Raw genomic sequence first — 18,642 nt, 5'->3', positions numbered from 1 at the left:
AGCGATGCACGATTCTCCTTGTGCGATAATCGACTCAATTGTCAAAGAACAATGTATTCTCCCAGACTTGATAACTTAATTTATTATCAGCTTTGTTCGACGAACGGCAAGAGCGCTATTGATTATAGCGAGATATAGTTAGTTGTAACTCTTCGCAAAACTGCGATCGCGCGAACGACACAGTAGCAACTGTGAGGGGTGACGATAATTATACGTTGTGGGGAATAATTGCGTACTAACGTCGTAATTACGATCGTGCAATGTTGCGACACAAGGAATTGATAATAACTGTTCTCGCCGCCTGCCGAGTGACGAGTATTCACAAGGAATCGTTGATAGTTCGTAGTCTTAAATGTTCGTGAAAATGGACGAGCGAAAGAACATTTGGCAAAGTCACTTTTATATAGTTCCTAGAGCGTACATGAGCTTGATAGGGATCTGGCCCTATCATGCGTTTCGCGTTAGGTGTTTACTCTTTGTGCCGATGTTCACGTTCTCCCTTACTATCATTGTACCCCAAGTACGTGACCACAAATTGTGTCGACTTGCCTTTTTTTTCATCCTATAGCACGAGAAAAACTGTTTTGCTGCAGTATCTGAGAATGTAGCTAGGTACGGGTCTGAACTGAAAATAATTACATTCAGTAAAACAATTGCGTTCAAGCATGATGAGCAATGTGCTGTAAGAGATTTGGACAATCAACTAGACCGTCCTACATTATTATCTTGATGATTCAACAAAATGATTTTGAGATCTGTATCTAGCTAAATTTTTAGATATTTTAGCAAAACCGTTCTTTCCGTGTCTGGTTGGTTATTATAGGAGATATTATTGTACATTGATTATATAATACAATATACATATTTTCATAATGTGTTTTATATTATATTTTACATAATAATATATATTAAAATATATTATATTGATGTAGCTTCTATATCTTCTAATTGCCGCGGCAAATCTCGACGATGTGTTCTCGTGTACTCCGTCAATGTGGATTACCATAATATTCAGCTTTAAATTAGGATGGTTGATGGTAAACAATAGAAAAGTACGTAACGATTACGTGAGTCGATTACACGAACGATGCGATTAACATGAAATTTAGATCAAAAATAGGAAATAAGAGGGTTCGACTTTTTAACGTCACTCCATTACGTATTACGTTTTTTTTCCTTTTATAGACAATAGATGCAATTAAATTTTTACCTTGCACACACGTTATTTTTTGACAATTTCTTTATATACGATTGCATCACGACACTTCCGAATTAATTTTCATTCTTTTTAAGTATTCAAAAATTCTTCAATGACTCTTACATGTATTTTAACATCTCTAAAAAGTATTTGTATAATTGTTCATTAAAAAAAACTATATATAAATAATTATAATTCTTTTAGCTTTTTAAAGAGAAGAAAATCGTAGGACAAACAAAATTTAGAATATCGTTCGTATTTGTAAAGCAATGTAAAATAAAATCAGGCTGATGAAGCAGGCCATGAGCAAAAAACAACGTGTATTAGATTTAAAATGTGGTTTAGTCTATGTTTGTATTAAATTTTAGGAGTGTTTAATTATATTTTCTTTTTAAATATGCGCATGAAACAAACTTCATGGTTTTATTATTCATCATTATTTATTATTGTTCATTTATATTTCATTTAATGCACACGTAGAATAAATTATTTCAAATGATCGATTACGTTTTGCTCGTATATGCGTCTGACTTTATTTTAAATTTTATTTGACAAAATTGTCTAATAATGTGTAATAGTACAGAGGATTAATAGTAATTCCGAAGACGAGCGACGTTGTGAGAAATATTGTCGTTCTTTATATTTATAGTTGAAAACCTGTCTGAAAACGATGGAGGACGATTGGTTATCTTTGAATACGGATGTAGAAAAATCTATTCTACAGCGGCACACCACGTACGGACGGTATATCACACTTACTTACGGAGGTACGTTGTTGAAATCTAGCGTGGAAGGTATCACGCACTTCCTCTAAAACTCGATCAAAGCTTTCAGCGATCGCTCGATGTAATGGGTACGTCGCTTTCCAGTCTTCATGCAGGGCGTGGGAATTCTTCTCATACTGAAATCCGTCGTGGTGATGCTGCTGGAGGATACTTCGGATGCGACGGTGTCCACCCTAGTGGCGGAAGCGAAGCTACCCCTTCGCGTGGAATACGGGGAAGCGTTAGATCGCTACTTGTATCCAATGGCGATACACACTTACCTAGCTGTCTTCTCCCACATCAGCATCACCATCGCGGTTGATTCCTGCTACATCGCTCTGATTCGCCACGCATGCGGGATGTTTGCGATTGTTGGGTAAGGGTATCACGCTGGAGATTGATAATTACAAATCAAAATGTGATAAGAAAAGACAGTAAATGGTGTCTTACAACGAAGATGGATTGCATTCATCTTCGACATGTGAATATGTTCTGATATCTCGTCTTCCATCTCGACTTGCTTCGAACCCAGCCCAACTGAAAAAAAGAACGGCTGGTTTCGATCTCGCCAGGAGCATTATCATTTGAGCGGATTTCTAGACACACGCTGGAACACATTGGCAAAGACAACGACGGCAATTTCGATCTGAAACCTGACAAAGTAAAAGATGACAATTACAACAGAGCTTTGGACTGCCTGCGCAAGCATCTGCATGTGATACAGTGCGTGTTAATAACTTTATAACAAGATGTATTGCACAACTTTAATCTCATGTGTGTTGCCTTTAATCGCGTTCAGTTTTCCGCAGATTCGCGGAACTAATTGAGTCTACGTTCACAAATATATTCCTGGTCAGCGTTTGTCTGAACATGATTGGCGGCAGCATGATCGGCATACAGGTATGCGAATATCTTTTCTCTTTTATGTTGCACCATACAATAAAATTTGTCGCTAACAAAAAATATCGCGATCGAAGAAGAGTCAGCGAAAATAACTCATGCTTGACGAAAATCTCAAGATTTTTAGAAATCTATTAAAATATATTTCAGGTCGTTCTGAACTTGAACGACGCGAAAGATATCGTAGAACCCTTGGCTATCTACATCGCTCAACTCATTCATCTCTTCCTTCAATTCTGGCCAGCTCAATTTTTGATAGATTACAGCGTCCTTCCTTACGAATCAGTGTAAGAACATGATTTCTTTAGCGTGCTACCGAATTATCGTAATTCTTTTGAATATAAGACACGCAATTCATAATTTCATAATTCATCTTTTCATCATTTTTTGAATACCTTTTTTTTCACAAACGTGCGATAGCAGTGAAACTCTTTTTGTTATTATTATATAACTATTCTATATTTTTTCTTACATACGCGGGAAGAACGGTTTTGCTAAAGTATCTAAAAATTTAGTTGGATACAGATATGATAATAATATTGTAATGCCATTAAAATAATTATGTTGCACTCTCAAACTGAATTGCTAGTCCTAACACCACAGATCTCCCAGGGACGTTCATGAGACGCCCGTGGGACATCCGTACGTCCTAAGGACATCCCTGGGACATCCCCTGAATGAAGTGTGCTGTTAGGAAGAATGTCAAAATTTTTTACAGCATTGTTTATCCGTCACAATTATTTTGATAGTCCAAAAAAATTGTAAGATCTGTATCCAGTTAAATATTTAGATAAGATACTTGAATAAAATCTTTCTTTCCGTGCAGAACGGCTTTCAAATAATCTTGTTCTGAGTTGCAGTTGTAGATCAAATTGGTATTACACTTCGGGGAGGTGTCGAAAACTTCTTTTCTTAATCATGAATAGAAGCGTGTTACCATGCAGAATAACTGCTGGCAAAGTCGTGCCCTTAACTATTGAAAACTTTGGCACGGTAAGTAAATTGTACTTATAGTCACGATTCCATAATTTCTTTTTATGTGTGTTTAAAGAAAAACTTAAATTTTATTTCTGTCAAAGGTTTTAAAAACAATGATGTCTTATTTCACGATGATGCGTTCCTTCAATTCATAACTTCAACGCATCTTTACAATTCAGCTTTTTAACATCATAAAATTTACTTATCCACTCGTACTCTTTACCACAGTTTCAGCGAAAGAATGATCTGAGTTATTTTTAAAATAGTTTCAAACTTGTTAAAAGAAAATTATAAATCATGTCCGCACGTGAATAATCGTGATATCTTTACGCAGCGATTGACTCGAATTATTTTAATTGTCAAACATATTGAAAATATAAGATGTTTCTCTAAATATTGTATAATTTTTATGACATTAAAAAATTGTAAACATTGTAATTCGAAAGCGAAATGCCGCACGACTCCTTGCGCAATGACCTCAATTGTTTAAAAATAAAATTTTTATATAAGACGCAACTCGACAATTCAATTTAGTGTTAGCTTTGCTTGATGAACGTAAAAAGCGCTATTGACTTCAAGCGTTATAGTGAAATATAATAGTTGTCACTCTATGACTTTTTTCTTCTTCTTCTTTTTTGTTTGTTAAGACTTAGTCCTGTTGTTCCCAACTTGCACTGTCCTCTTATTCTTCCTGTGATGTCGATGTCCATCCTTGTCCGAGGCAACATTGTTGTTTTTATGAGTATCTTGGTTTTTTTCTAGTGGGCAGGCTACTAATCTCACCCTTAAACCTTCCTTCTTCATCCAGGCTTAGGATCGGCGATATGGCTGCTGGAAGCTTTCTTGCAGCCACTCCGGCGGAGTTTCTTTGTGACTTTATAACGTCAAAAGACCATAGCAACTGTGAGGGATGACATAATTATACGCGGGAAATAATTACGTATCAATTTCATAATTTAATTACAGTTATGCTGCGACGGACAAGGAATTGACTGATAATACTTGGAAAGAAATTTTTTATATATAATTATATATGTATAATTGTAGGGTAGTCCAGGGCAAGTTGGGCATATGGAAATATCTCACCATAGCACATGTCGATGCCCATGTGAGAACGCGCGAAGACGAAAACTACTGCGCTGCATACGTTAGTCTGCGTCCGGCCATTAGCGGGTGAATTACATTTTTGTTTTTTCGGTAGTGAAAGTAATCAGGTGATTATTCTTTTTGGTCTGTAAAATAATTAAAGTTATTAATAAATACAAGATTTTTTTTTACATAAGCCATTAGTATAGTTTTTAACTATAATATTTAAGTAGATGTTTTATTTACAGCTTATTAATTATAAATAAATTTTTTAGTTAACATCGCTTTAAAGGACTAGTTGAGCCAATTAATTTTATTTATATATGTATACAGGTTGACAGGCATTCGGTCCTCCTTCTTTCCAGCAGCAAAAAATTACCAAAATTATAAAAATTAATGATAACGACTAAATTTTAATTTAAAAAATATAATATGAAATGTTTAAATTTTAAAGATTTTTATATTTTTTTTAAAGATTTATTATTTTTCACTGAGAGAAAATATTCTTTATTTTAGTTTTAAGAGTTTAACTTAATAGTTTTATTTAAATTGTTATTAATAAAACAAATATTTTTTGTGATTTGTGAGTGGTTTAGTTATTTTAATTATTAGAACTTTTATATAATATTAACAAATACAGATTTGATATTTTTCTTTTTGTAAAGAATGAGATTTTTTTTATTTTTGTTATTAATGCATTTAAAAAACATAATTATTTATAAAATTATAAAGAGAGACAAAGACTGTAATTAATATAATTAATATACAAAAAATATAATTAATATACAATTATATTGTTCTTTTTTTAATAATACATAATCTTATTTGATAATTATTTTCATGGCTCAACTATCCCTCAGTGTGTTTAATCAGGACTATCAAACATTTCGCGATTTATATTCTTTATTCACGTTCTCCGTCAACATTATTGAACTCCATATACGTACCTTTACATATGTGAATTGTAAAATCGATTTATTAAGAGTAGCACTGTATATCTTGTCAATTTTATGACACCCAACAAATTTCGGAGTTTGAAGAAATTAGGCTTCGTTAAATAATGTTGAAGTAACAGCATCTTATCTTCTCACATCGTACTTATGTAATTTGATTTTTTTCAATCATTCGAAAGCATTGTAAAAGTCAGTCTTTTCTGAAACGAAAGTGTTCATTACAAGTCGCATTTGAAACTTGGTCACATTGTAATACGAAATACGAAAATAAATGAAAGTGGTGTTTTCGGAGCGACAAAAAATCATTATCTTTAAAAATGCAAAATGGAAAAGATTGAAACACAGACAGACAATCGCTTTCTTATTTGTCAGCGCAATTACGATGATACTGCCGAATAAGAAATGAAAAGGATCGATAAGCAATTTGTTGTAATCTTCCACAATTTGTCGAATGTCAAACGTTCACATGGAATAGTTGATATAGCAATCTTCTTATTCCAAAAAATGAACGACAAGAAAGACATTGTGCAAAGCCCGGACTACCATATTCTTAGATTATACTTGACTATTGCAGGATTATGGCCGTATGATAGACTTTGCGATAAATGCATTTGCTTTGTGATGATGTTTGCATTCTGCTTTATTTTCATCCCCGAGGTATATACACTGAAAGGAGAATGTGCCAAAGAAGAGAATTCTTTACACTCTGGTTATTGCGTTGCAAAGTTACTGATTGTGTTTTCTTTCTTCGTATGATCTGATGTTTAATATACAGTTATTTAAACTGTATAATAAATATCACATATTTGTGTCAAATTTATATTAAATTTACACTTTAAATATACACTTTATATATACAAAAAATACACTTTAAATATACATTTTATTTAAAGAGTCTCTTTTAAATTTCAGAAACTTATAATTAATTTTATGATTACGTTTTACGTTCTAATAGCAGCGAACGGAAAATTTGAGAATAATATTAATAACTGTCTTCAGTAATCGCAATATAAAATTTTGACTAGCCAATACGTCAATTAAAAAAAGTACAAAAGCAATTAAATGTGAATTTTAGGTGTTGATGAATTTAAATAAAAACGCAAGTGACATCATCGCGCCCGCTTTTATGTATGTTGGGCAATTAATTCATATGTATTTTCACTTCTGGCAAGCTCAATCTATCTATTAGACTACAGCGTCCTTCCGTACGAATCTATGTAAGAACGCAGAAATTAGTAGTCGTATAAACTCGTATAAATTAGTAGTTTATCTATTTATACTATCCTGATTTTTATTTTTTTCTAAACCTTCGAAGAAAAAGTATAATTTCTTTATGTTCTAGCGTATTATTTACAATTGTTATAAATAATCGCACATTTATATGACCGTACTTCAATTTTAATATTATTGAATTTTTTAATATGTAACAAAGACGAATCAAAAGATAGTTTTCTAATTTAGAAAACTGTCTTTCAATTTGTCAGATGGCAAGATAAAAATTGAATATAAATTTAAATATTGGCTAACTTTATATTAATCGTATTAATTTTAATTTACCTTGTTTCTCAATAGCTGCAGAGCAAATTGGTGCTATACGTCGCGAAGATGTCAAAAACTTCTTCTAATAATGCACAGAACATTAACGCCATGCAAAATAACGGCTGGTAAAATGGTGATCATGTTTATCGATACCTTCGCTACAGTACATAAAACTGTATTATTATATTTTCAATTTGTACTGTCATAATCGCAGTTTACCGAGAAAATCTCTTATTTCTTCAAGGTTGTGAAAACTTCTATGTCTTATCTCACCATGTTTCGTTCCTTCCAGTGATGATTTAACGCATCTAAGTATTTACTGAGAATTACGTTAACACACATCTCTTTAATATGTAATAGATATCCACTATATTATTAATAACTTAAATTTTTTTGATTTTACAGCAACCTTGACGTGTTAACAGCAACCTTGACGTGTTACACTTGCTTCTATACATTTATGTTGTATCTTTAACAAAATATATGTGCATACTTATGTGTTCGAGTACGTTTAAATGCAAGTATGAATAATAGATGAATTTTGTATAGTATGAAAAGGATGTAACAATTTGACAATTTATCTATTGTCTATTTAATGGTCCAAAATAAAAATGCACGATAAGTAAAAAATACTAAATACTAATAATTTTTGTTATAATGCACGAAAAATGAACTGTATATAATTATATTCCAGACGTACCAAGGTATTTTGTGATGTTTATATTTTTTTAGATAACTGCATGCTTCACTTAGATAGGGCACCACACACAACCCGGGTCACCGATTTTGATGAAACTTTACAGTTATGTAGTATTAGTATAGAAGTACTAAATGCTAAACGGAGACGATGCACTACTCAACCGTTGACGTGAAATCGTTGTTTGAATTTCACCATATAGCTTTAATACCGTAACATTGAAGGAGTTTGGCAAGTAGCAGCGTGGTGTGGCGGACAGCGCGAGCGCCTATAGTTTTGCAGGTCGCGGCCGTCGCGAGTTCGAGTCCACAAGTTTTTCTTTTTTTTTCTTTTACCCAGTACTCTTATTGTTACAATATATATATATATATATAATATATATATATATATATATATATATATATATATATATAATAAAATATATAATAAATAAAAAAAAAAAATTGGATTTAAATTGGATTTATAAAATGTTCGTGGTGTAAATCAGTTTTATGTTTTACTTGTTTTTATGATTATCATCACCCGAAAGTGTGCAAAATTACACAGCAAGACGACGAATAAATTCATTTGTAATTGTTTTTGTACTTACACATAAATAAATATGCATATTAACTCTCACAATCAAATATATCATATAAATATCTCGCCATCCATATAAATCTATGTGTGATATATATATATATATATATATATATATATATATATATATATATATATATATATATATAAATGTATATAAAGTAAACTAACAAAAGTTCGAATGCAGAGAAGATTTTTTGCGTATTATTATATCTATATCTGTGTATTATTTATTATATATTTTATTATATATATATATATATATATATTGTAACAATAAGAGTACTGGGTAAAAGAAAAAAAAAAAACTTGTGGACTCGAACCCGCGACGGCCGCGACCTGCAAAACTATAGGCGCTCGCGCTGTCCGCCACACCACGCTGCTACTTGCCAAACTCCTTCAATATTACGGTATTAAAGCTATATGGTGAAATTCAAACAACGATTTCACGTCAACGGTTGAGTAGTGCATCGTCTCCGTTTAGCATTTAGTACTTCTATACTAATACTACATAACTGTAAAGTTTCATCAAAATCGGTGACCCGGGTTGTGTGTGGTGCCCTTGTTAGATGTTGGTTTATGTAGCCACACATAAAAATGTAAATTGTCCTTTGTCATTTGCTACACGATTTTGCTAAAATATCTAAACCATCAACTGGATATAATTTGAAAATAATTTTATTAAATTATCAAAATAATTATGTAGAATGCCTAAGTTACTTCTTAGAATGCCAAAATCTTTTGCAGCATTATACATTATGATTGAACATATTCTAGAAAAATATATGTCAATCACAATTTATTAATGTTAATTTTACTTGAATGAGACATCTAATAAAAAGTCAACATTTCAGAATTCGTAGAAAAATTAGCTTAAATTAAACCAAGTAATATTTTATATTTTTAAATAACTCACTATTTCTTTTATTTACTTTTTTTTAGTCGTAGTATATTGTTCTGTCTTTTAATAGAAAGAACCAGTATAATACGTAAGTTCCCGCGATTCTATTTGAAATATTCGCGTTGAGTAGCTAATATGGTTCACAATCTTAATATTTCAAAGAATGACTGATAAGAAAATCATTCATTAAAACAAGTCTTACGTTGGTCTTTAGAAAAATATCAAAAACGTTTTCTCTTGAGTATGAACGGAACGGTACATCAATGTTCATTACAGTAATTACTAACTAATAATTCTATCGAGATCCTCGTTATCGTAAATATAAAATTTACATTATTATGTTTTAATTTTTATTGTTGCACTCGCAGTTTACTGAGAAAACCTTTTCTCTCTCAAAGAAAACTCTCTGTCTTGTGTTATTATACTTCGTTCCCTTCAGTGATTGAAAGCATATCTAATATCACCTAAATTAAAATATATCTTTAATGTGCAATAAAAATTCAATCTGTTAGAAAGAGTTGGCTCTTGCATGTCGATAATTCTCTTCACATGAACGTATTTGGGTATAAAATAAAAACAGAACGATACCTGAGGCGCAAAACATGAAAAATGTATTGCACGATAATTTCACACACTAATTATACACAAATACTATTTTTCAAATCGTTCATGAACAGCCTCACACTTGTCTCAGCAGCATACAAACCGACATGGCAGACTGTACGATCTTAAAACAGAATTTGTAGGTTGTCATAATTTTATTTTAATATCGGCCTCATTTTTGCTTACCGATGAAAAACTTTCTAAGCTCAGATAGAAAATGTTGTACGCGTTAATAGTAATTGTATGCATACATTTTAACATAACAAATAACATCATCTTTTGCTTGCATACAGCTATACTTTGCCATCTTACAGAATATCTAAAAGTTTACGTTGATGTCAAAGTCCATTTAATGAAATCGTGTGAAAGAGAAAATGTTACTTCTTTCTTAAGATCAAAGATTATATATTAATATAAAACATGTACATGCATATTAATTGATTTATGTACGATATATAGCGATTGAAAGTTTTACTGTCAAGTGAAAACATTTGTGATTTTCTCGCATCTTACAAAAAGTTAAGTATCTCGGTAAAAATAATCGTAGAGAAATTTTCAAAAATTTATTGAAAAGTGAAAAGAATTTTAAGTTTGTCTTTTAGATTTGTCTTTACAATATTTTGTTTTTAAATTACATAAAATTAGAAATTACCATTTTATTTTTTTTACTTTGAATTGTTAAAGTTTGATGAAATCATCGAACAAATATTAACAAAAAACTTATTTTAAAATAGGCTTTCTAAGCTTTATAAAATTTTTTTTTAATTGATGCAATAATTTATCGCAATGATATTGATTATTTTGTGTAAATCCTCATTTCTCATAAAATTCTTTATATTTGAAATTGAAAAATTTACGAAAAAAAAAGTAAAAAAATGTTGGTTATAATGTATAACCAACTTAATTCGTATAAATTTTTCGAAAATTTTTTATATTTTTTTCATATTTAATTTTTCATGAAGTACAAGAAAATCTTATTCCTCATCATGAACGATAATGTATGTGCGTTTTGCAGACACTTACATCTTCATGGACAGCTGTGAGCTCTTGTCAATTAATTGCTGGCCCATGTAGCTATACATAAACATGTACATTATTTGTCCAGTGACGTAAGCTGCTGATCTCATTGGCCGGTCCGACATTCCGGAAAATTTAATTATCTAAACAGCAAAACGAGAGACTGTGTTGATTGCTGTTTAATTTAATTCTTACTGCAACGCGATCTCATCGTAACTGAATCTTATTTAATAATTTCACTTAACATTAATATATTAATTAATTCAGATGATCCGTGTGGAATCACTTACTTGTACCATTGTGGTGCCTAACAGGATCATTAAACTGAAAAACTCAAGAAAAAGGCTCGAACCGTAACATGATCGAACCATGTCCACAAACCTTAGATTGCAAAAAACGTTTACGGATTAATAATATTGCTTTTGATAAGAAAGATCAGTATTTGCAGTGTTATATATGTACTCGGCATATTTACTAGTTACTAGAACGTACCTGGAAAAAACGATACATCGTTCTATTCGTGGTCAAATATATACAGGGTGCACCAGTAGAATTTGGACAATTTTCAAATTAAAATTTTTGCCATATAATAACTTGTGAGCCGGCATCTAAATAGCATTCAATTCATCCATTGGGAACAAAAACATAACTTTGTCATGACCGAGCTGGTTAAGCAGTGTCCAGAATATAACCGAAGAGCCGTGCTTGTTGAAAATCTTCGCGCTGGACGTACCATATCCGAAATAATAAAGTTCTCTGATTACCCGAAATCGACGATTTCCGATATGATTCATCGCTATACGGCTTTCGAAGAGTCTGAAGAAGGTTCTTAGATGGCCACTTAGTGCAGAATCGGCTCTTCGAAAACATGAGCATGTGTCGAAGTAAGAAATTTTGGCTTGCTAACAACCCGGACTTTATCCGCTGGATAATTTCGTGTGCAGCATATTTGAAGGACACTCCAACAAGACTCGACATCCTAACGTTGCATTCGCGAGTATACTGAAGGAAATTTTGACAAAGGCATGCGCGCGCTTTCGGCTCAAAATTGAAACGGTCATCGAAGTAGAGGACTATATAGAATAAAATTGTTTCTTAGGGATGCTTTAACCCAAATATAAAAATATTTTTCATACGATTGTTATTTTTTATTAAAATAAATGATTCTGAAAACTGACAATGGATTTGTCCGGATTCTACTGGTGCACTCTGTATATATGCATATATTGTATTCATCATAAGTCCAGAAACTGCTGAAACTAAATAATTTAACTTAACTCGTTACAATTTCATAACAAGTCAACAAAATAAAATAAATTCAATGTCGCAATCTATAGAAAAAATCCATCATTAATATTGCAGAAAGAAATTTTCAAGATTAAGTAGTGTCTAAGTAAAAAATTAAAAAAATTAAATTAAATTAAAAAGTAACAACTTTTAACTAACTTTAATTAATTCTTAACAAGTTAATTTTTATACTTTAAATTTTGACTTATTAACTTTTTCCCAAATTAAAAATTTATCCATGAAAAAAATTAAAAAAGAAATACATTCTCATATAAAAAAAACCTTTTTTTATTTTATGTAAAATTAAATTACAAATAAAATACAAAATTTATTTGATGATTTGTATTGTAATTATTTATTTATAGTAATCCAATTTTCATAAATTTTAACTGAATATAAGTAATTCTTACCAAAACTAATTTTTAATTTAATTCAAATTAATTTAATTTTTTAACTGTTGGGTTTTCGTTCATGTAATTTTTGACTAAATTAATTTTACAGGACGTTAACTTTAATATATTTTAGCTAAAAAAATATTAATTTATCTATAATCTTTGAAATTTTTTATATATTATTGTATATTACCTACAAGTGAATGTTACATTGTCAAATAATTACTAACTGTAAAATGCTGCGATGATCCTCGACAAAGAGAGCAATACTTTTATAATCTTTTTCATGAATGAATTGGCTGTTGGGCAACTGTTCATCGCTGAATGTCTGTTTTGCACGATGTCTGTATAAATGCGTATAAAACAAAACATAAATAAAAAACAAGGATTTAGTGCAAGAATAAATTTATATTGTATAAGACCTATTTTAAACATAACATTTAAAAGGGTATTATGGATGTCAACAATATGGCTCCCCTATTATCTCCATTATTAGGTGACGTATTCTAATTGCTTATTCATTTAGTAGCCTGTCGTTTTTTAGTGATGCTAATATGCCAATACATAATAACTAACAATTGTTATAATTAAGCATTTTTACTTTTGAGCATTTTTAAACTTTTTTAAAGTACACTTTTAATCTTTAATTACACATACTTTCTTATTATTCTTAAACTTGAGTGTATTATAACACGAATGTATTACACTCGAGTGTTTTTTTTTTGTTATTTAACTTTTTATTTGGCTGTACACATTTCGAATTATACAAAGTTAAAACAATAACATGGAATTTTGTTAATATGGTTTTTTAAACAAAATTTTTATATTGAAATATTTCTTCGGTAAATCGATTATCATTCTAGAGGGCGGTGTTTAGAAACATTAAAGACATCATTTTATGCTTGTTTAATGTTAAACAGGGATAAAATAATATTTCTAATAAAACTTCTCAATGGTATTTCTGAACGCAGAAAAATTCTAAATCAGGAAAATTCTAAACAATGGAAAATTAAAAGTATATAATTTTGTAACAACATAGTGCAAGGTACTGTGTTTCCTTTAAACTAAACTAATTTTTAAACATTATTTTTATGAACAGCGATATTACAACCAGTTTTTTTTTGTTCTACCAATTATGCAGTGCATATATATATTAGATTTTTATGAATCACGTTCTAAATAATAAATATTTCGTTACTTTGAATCTGTAATCTGTCAAACAACACTTTGACGAATGTAATCGTTCAAGTTTCAATAGAAAATATTAATTATAAACAAAGTTATTCAATAAAATGAAAATGGGTGCCATATTACCGTCTTCTCTTCTAATATATAATTAAGATATAAATTATATATTAAATTTTGAGTAAGAAATACAAAGTCCACGTTATAAATAAAATTAAAAAATATGTAAAGGCAATACCCCAGTATGGTAAACATTCCAGTGGCGTGCTGCGTGTAAATGACGAATATGGACCCGTTGGCAAGAATCACTCCTAATCCAAACACGGCGCCGAAATACAGTATAAATCGAATAATGTAAAGATCTCTTTCATTATCAAGAAAGAAAAATTCGACATGGAAAGGATGCTCCCACGGGCGTGATTCGTTCAGCGGCAGAAGTACATCGAGAATTTGAGGGCTGAATGTGGTAAGCATGTACAGAGTCATGCCTATGAACATGTCAACTGGAAGACGTAAAGTTACAATAATTAGAATCAATTAAATTATATACGAGGGTAAGTCAAAAATTATCCGCACTTTTGCTAGAACACGCCCAGAACGCAGTATGACAAACTTAAAGAGATGTTCTAAAGTGCGGATAATTTTTGACTTACCCTAGTACCTATTACACATCGTATAAAAGTAGTCAAATCAAGAGATTACAATGTCCCGATAATGGAGCGATGTACACTACATCGGGAGAAAAATTTACAATAAAATATCAAATTTATATATGTATGTACAGTATAATAAAATTTTAAATAAGATAAATGTTATATCTACATAACCTAATTGAATACGGTTTTACTTATTATTTCTAAGTAGTTACATGGTAAATTGAACAAATAACACTAGTGTGATACTTGTGATTGCGCTCTTTGATCCGCGCTGACTCTCAGTCTATTTTCCACTCATTAATTATATTTAACACTAGTGTGTCATACAGACTGTAACTTACAGTTCTTTGTATATTTTTATATGTATTGTAATATGTTAATAAACATGTCAATATGTTAATTTTGTTAATTTGTAAATGTAATATGGATTACTTTATTATCCATTTTTTAAACACTTTTTTATGAAAAAGAGAAAAACATATAATTACTACATATATGCTCAATATGACCTAAAGGGCATTTTTCCAAAAATCTTTACTATATCCACGAACATATTTAAAATTATTCCATATTAAAAAATTTTTAATTAATGTTTAAAAATGTTTCCTATTTTGAGTCTGGTCATCAATTTTTAATTTTGGACTCAGCAAAAAATTATAAATAATTACAAAGCTTAAGTAGGATACAGTTACCTTAATAAAATGAGATTATATTTGTATACAATAAAATTTTATATACTTAATAAACATAACGATAAATGCAAGAGTTCTTGGTTTGTTTGCAATAATAAAAATTTTACTTACGCAAAACCACTTTCGTCGTTAGTAGCGCATTCTTGACGCTTCTTTGCATAATTTCAATTTCATGTTGTGATCTTACAGATTCCCAGTCAATTTTAATTTGATCAAATAAATTCCTCAACTGCAAATTAAATGCTTGTTTCATTCACGTATTGTACATTGCAGTGCAAAGGCAATGTAACTTTTCTCAATACATACACACACACACGCGCGCGCGCGCGCGCACACACACACGCACACACACACACACGCACACACACACGCACGCACGCACACACGCATGCACGCACACAGATATATATATATATATATATATATATATATATATATATATATATATATATATATATGTTTTAATTCATACACAGAAATTATTATTTACATATCTCTTACTTCGTCATTGATTATTATACGATTTATAATTTGTATTATCACACCAGCACTAGGAATAAGAATAGGCAAAACATCAAGTATAAAATTTGCCGTTAATTCTGTCATGCAGATCTTAGTTACCTGGAAAATATCTTTCTGAAATTATTCTTTACTTTACAAATTTATTATAAAAAACTTTTAATTAACACACTCAGAAAAAACATTAGTTTTATATTAAAATAAAAAGAACTAATATATTCTGCTTAATAATGATTGTTTCATATGCAAGAAATTAGATTCTTATTTACAAATGAAACAATGATAATTTTTCTTATATCTAATTTAATCTTTAAAGAATTTGATAATTTTATTTCAACAAAATATTATATTTTTATATTTAAATATCATAATAATTATTTAAAAAGCATAATATGATTGGATATTTATAGAAATAGTATTACAAAATTCTATTTCTTAGAATTTTAAGATATTGTTTTTTTATTTGATATTTTTTCTCAACTCATAAAAATTATTATTAAATAATAAGAATATATTTTTTTATAAAACTATACAAAATTTTTCAAAATGTAAAGTTGTATCTGCTTAACGCTATAATCTCAGATCAATATTTAACATTTCGAAAATGAAGATATTCTCTATTAAAAAAAATATATATAGATAATAAATTAAATTGAGATTAAAGTTAATCTACATTAGTGCAAATAGGCCTATGTTGAATACTACAAAGTGCATAACTAAACGTCCGCGTTCTGTTCAATTTTGATTAAAATTTCATTTATAAAAAAGTTCAAAATGATTGAACATTTTTCCCAGTGTCTGTCAAAATATAAAAATTCTATAATACGTGTTATGTACATAATGAAACGTATTATGTACATAATGAATATACGTATTACACAAAAAATAATTGGAAAAATAAAATAAAATTAGTTTACTTCAACAAATTTACCAATGTACCTGAATGAATGTAATGTAAAACATTAACAAAATTGCGATTACGCGCTTAATTCGAGCGTCCGTTGTTCGGTTGTGATAAGGCCATAATCCATATATAGACAGCACTAGACGATTCAGTCTATATTGTTGATCCACAGAGAACTCCATTTATTCCGGGGATTCGACGACGACTGACAGAATATTTTTTATATACAAAGAAAAGCAAAATACTTCGCAAGCGTCCCCTCTGCTATTATCTTACGCGACAAAATTCTATTGCTTCCCTCAGCGAGGGGAGAAAAGTGTTGCAAATTTCCCTGTTACGACGAACGTATTCACACTTTACGCACGCAATTATATTAAGTTGCAAATAGATTCGCCTCTTCGAAGCGTTATACCCATGAGATAGGCACAGACAAAAATAAAAAATTGATGATGTACAATTCTTTTCTTTCTCTGAAAACGATGAGACGAACATTATAATCAATTTTCTTTGAATGATAAAAACACTTACAATACATTTTTATTCAAATTAATTTTGTAAACTTTTTTTCGGCTGAAATTTTTTTTCTCTCTATTTCTTGAGCGATATTACGACGGTAAAAGGTAGGATCATTTTTTATGAATAACATATGGTGAGTCACAAATGTATAGACACAGTAGTAAGTCATACTCTCTAAATTCTTTGAAGTAGAATGTCACTCTAAAAGTTGAATTTTTACTATTGAAAAACATGTTCATTGACAATTGTACATTACGCCACACCGCAAATCTTGATCATGGCTTTAGAAAATTCTGGTAAGGCGAGTAATTATTGGCAGACATCCCGATGACGAGAAACGACGGTTCGGAAAGCTCATACTTTATTCTTTAATAATTTTACCCGTAAAATTGATTGGCATAATCAGTTTTCCTCTGCAATTAATTTTTTATAATTTGTTTATAATAGTTAGTTGCAAAATTAATTTTTTCAACGTGTTTTTATGTCAATAATGATTCTTTACGCTCCGGTTCTACTTCAAATTATTTGACTATTATTGCTGATCTTTAATGTCATTGTCTTTAATGAGTTAACCCTTCATAGTCACACAAGGTTAATTTGATCCCAAAAGAAATTTGAGACTCTATATCTTTAAGTTCAAAGTATTTTTCTTTAAGAATTTTTTATTTTTATTTTTATTCTTTTTGTAAGAAAGACATTTATCAAAGCGAAAGCATTTTACTTTCACTCCGGGTGTCGAGTAGATTTTGAATAAGTTGAGAGTGTCTCTAAATAAGAATTAATCTGAACTCTATGCTTAATTACTTTGAAGGAGAACCAGAGATAATCCGACCGACAATTAGATAGCGGGAAATATCTGCATGAGGAATCCGAACACACCCCTGTAAAAAGTTTAGCACATTTAATATCATCTATAAATTAAAACGTATCTTTAATGAAATAGAATCTAATAAAATCTAATCTGTTGTGTGTAACTAATATTTCTTCTTTAAATGTTACAACTGCCTCAATACTTGCTTATACGCATTTATGTTGCATATTTAAGCAATATAAATTATATATTTATTCAAATATTCTAATTTGCAAGTTATATTTCTGTCAAAAATTTCGTGTGCTAGAAGAAACGCGTAATAATTTTACAGTCTATCGTAAATGTAAGAAATGATGTACGAAGAAACGTTTTACTGGCAGTCTCTATGACAATATGCAAAAATGTGTAGAATCATATAAGGGGAGCGTTGGTTCTTGCATGTTGACAATTGTCTTCATATGTATG

General features: G+C 30.2%; 2 protein-coding genes across 15 annotated transcripts in view; one reads left to right on the top strand and one right to left on the bottom strand.

Moving 5' to 3' along the window:
- LOC105193344 overlaps positions 1-4,725 on the top strand; it is a 32,240-nt gene extending 27,515 nt beyond the window's left edge. For 9 of the 12 annotated variants that reach the window (XM_039450009.1, XM_039450008.1, XM_039450016.1 and 6 more), the window contains 8 exons: positions 933-1,052; positions 1,848-1,965; positions 2,068-2,338; positions 2,563-2,685; positions 2,772-2,862; positions 3,013-3,149; positions 3,723-3,855; positions 3,942-4,351. In XM_039450009.1, coding sequence (XP_039305943.1) covers positions 933-1,052; positions 1,848-1,965; positions 2,068-2,338; positions 2,563-2,685; positions 2,772-2,862; positions 3,013-3,149; positions 3,723-3,855; positions 3,942-3,995 — 1,047 coding nt within the window. In that variant the 3' untranslated portion in view covers positions 3,996-4,351. Of the gene's footprint in view, positions 1-932; positions 1,053-1,847; positions 1,966-2,067; positions 2,339-2,562; positions 2,686-2,761; positions 2,931-3,012; positions 3,150-3,722; positions 3,856-3,941; positions 4,352-4,602 lie in introns of those variants that run through there. The other 3 variants (XM_039450012.1, XR_005574942.1, XM_039450015.1) reach the window with 3 other exon arrangements.
- On the bottom strand, positions 4,457-17,382 carry LOC105193348 (odorant receptor 22b). 3 transcript variants are annotated; one of them, XM_039450048.1, is made up of 9 exons: positions 16,886-17,382; positions 15,929-16,048; positions 15,539-15,656; positions 14,318-14,582; positions 13,125-13,238; positions 11,506-11,596; positions 11,222-11,358; positions 10,385-10,517; positions 10,183-10,322 (listed from the first exon to the last, which is right to left on the bottom strand). In XM_039450048.1, exons 1-9 carry the CDS (start codon positions 17,030-17,032, stop codon positions 10,275-10,277), a joined length of 1,173 nt encoding a protein of 390 aa, XP_039305982.1. In that variant the 5' UTR covers positions 17,033-17,382; the 3' UTR covers positions 10,183-10,274. The 3 variants fall into 3 exon arrangements, 2 of the variants coding, with proteins under 2 accessions (XP_039305982.1, XP_039305983.1); XM_039450049.1 differs by lacking the exon at positions 13,125-13,238; XR_005574946.1 differs by lacking the exons at positions 10,183-10,322; positions 10,385-10,517; positions 11,222-11,358; ... (4 more) ...; positions 15,929-16,048; positions 16,886-17,382 and adding exons at positions 4,457-4,741; positions 4,927-5,072; positions 5,874-6,079; positions 7,437-7,833.
- Positions 17,383-18,642: the final 1,260 nt, after the last annotated feature.

This window comes from Solenopsis invicta, chromosome 5 (genome assembly GCF_016802725.1).
Source record: "Solenopsis invicta isolate M01_SB chromosome 5, UNIL_Sinv_3.0, whole genome shotgun sequence".
NCBI lineage: Eukaryota > Metazoa > Arthropoda > Insecta > Hymenoptera > Formicidae > Solenopsis > Solenopsis invicta.
The sequence above is the reverse complement of the archived record's forward strand: the minus strand, read 5'-3'. Positions and strand labels throughout refer to the sequence as shown.

Bases quoted from the DNA above. Each gene is read 5' to 3' on its own strand.
- LOC105193348 (XM_039450048.1), bottom strand. From the start codon at position 17,032: ATGGAGTTCTCTGTGGATCAACAATATAGACTGAATCGTCTAGTGCTG. The intron at 11,359-11,505 runs GTAAGTGATTCC...TTTGCTGTTTAG, and splicing joins TAGGCACCACAATGGTACAA to ATAATTAAATTTTCCGGAAT. The intron at 10,323-10,384 runs GTAAGCAAAAAT...TTCTGTTTTAAG, and splicing joins GCTTAGAAAGTTTTTCATCG to ATCGTACAGTCTGCCATGTC.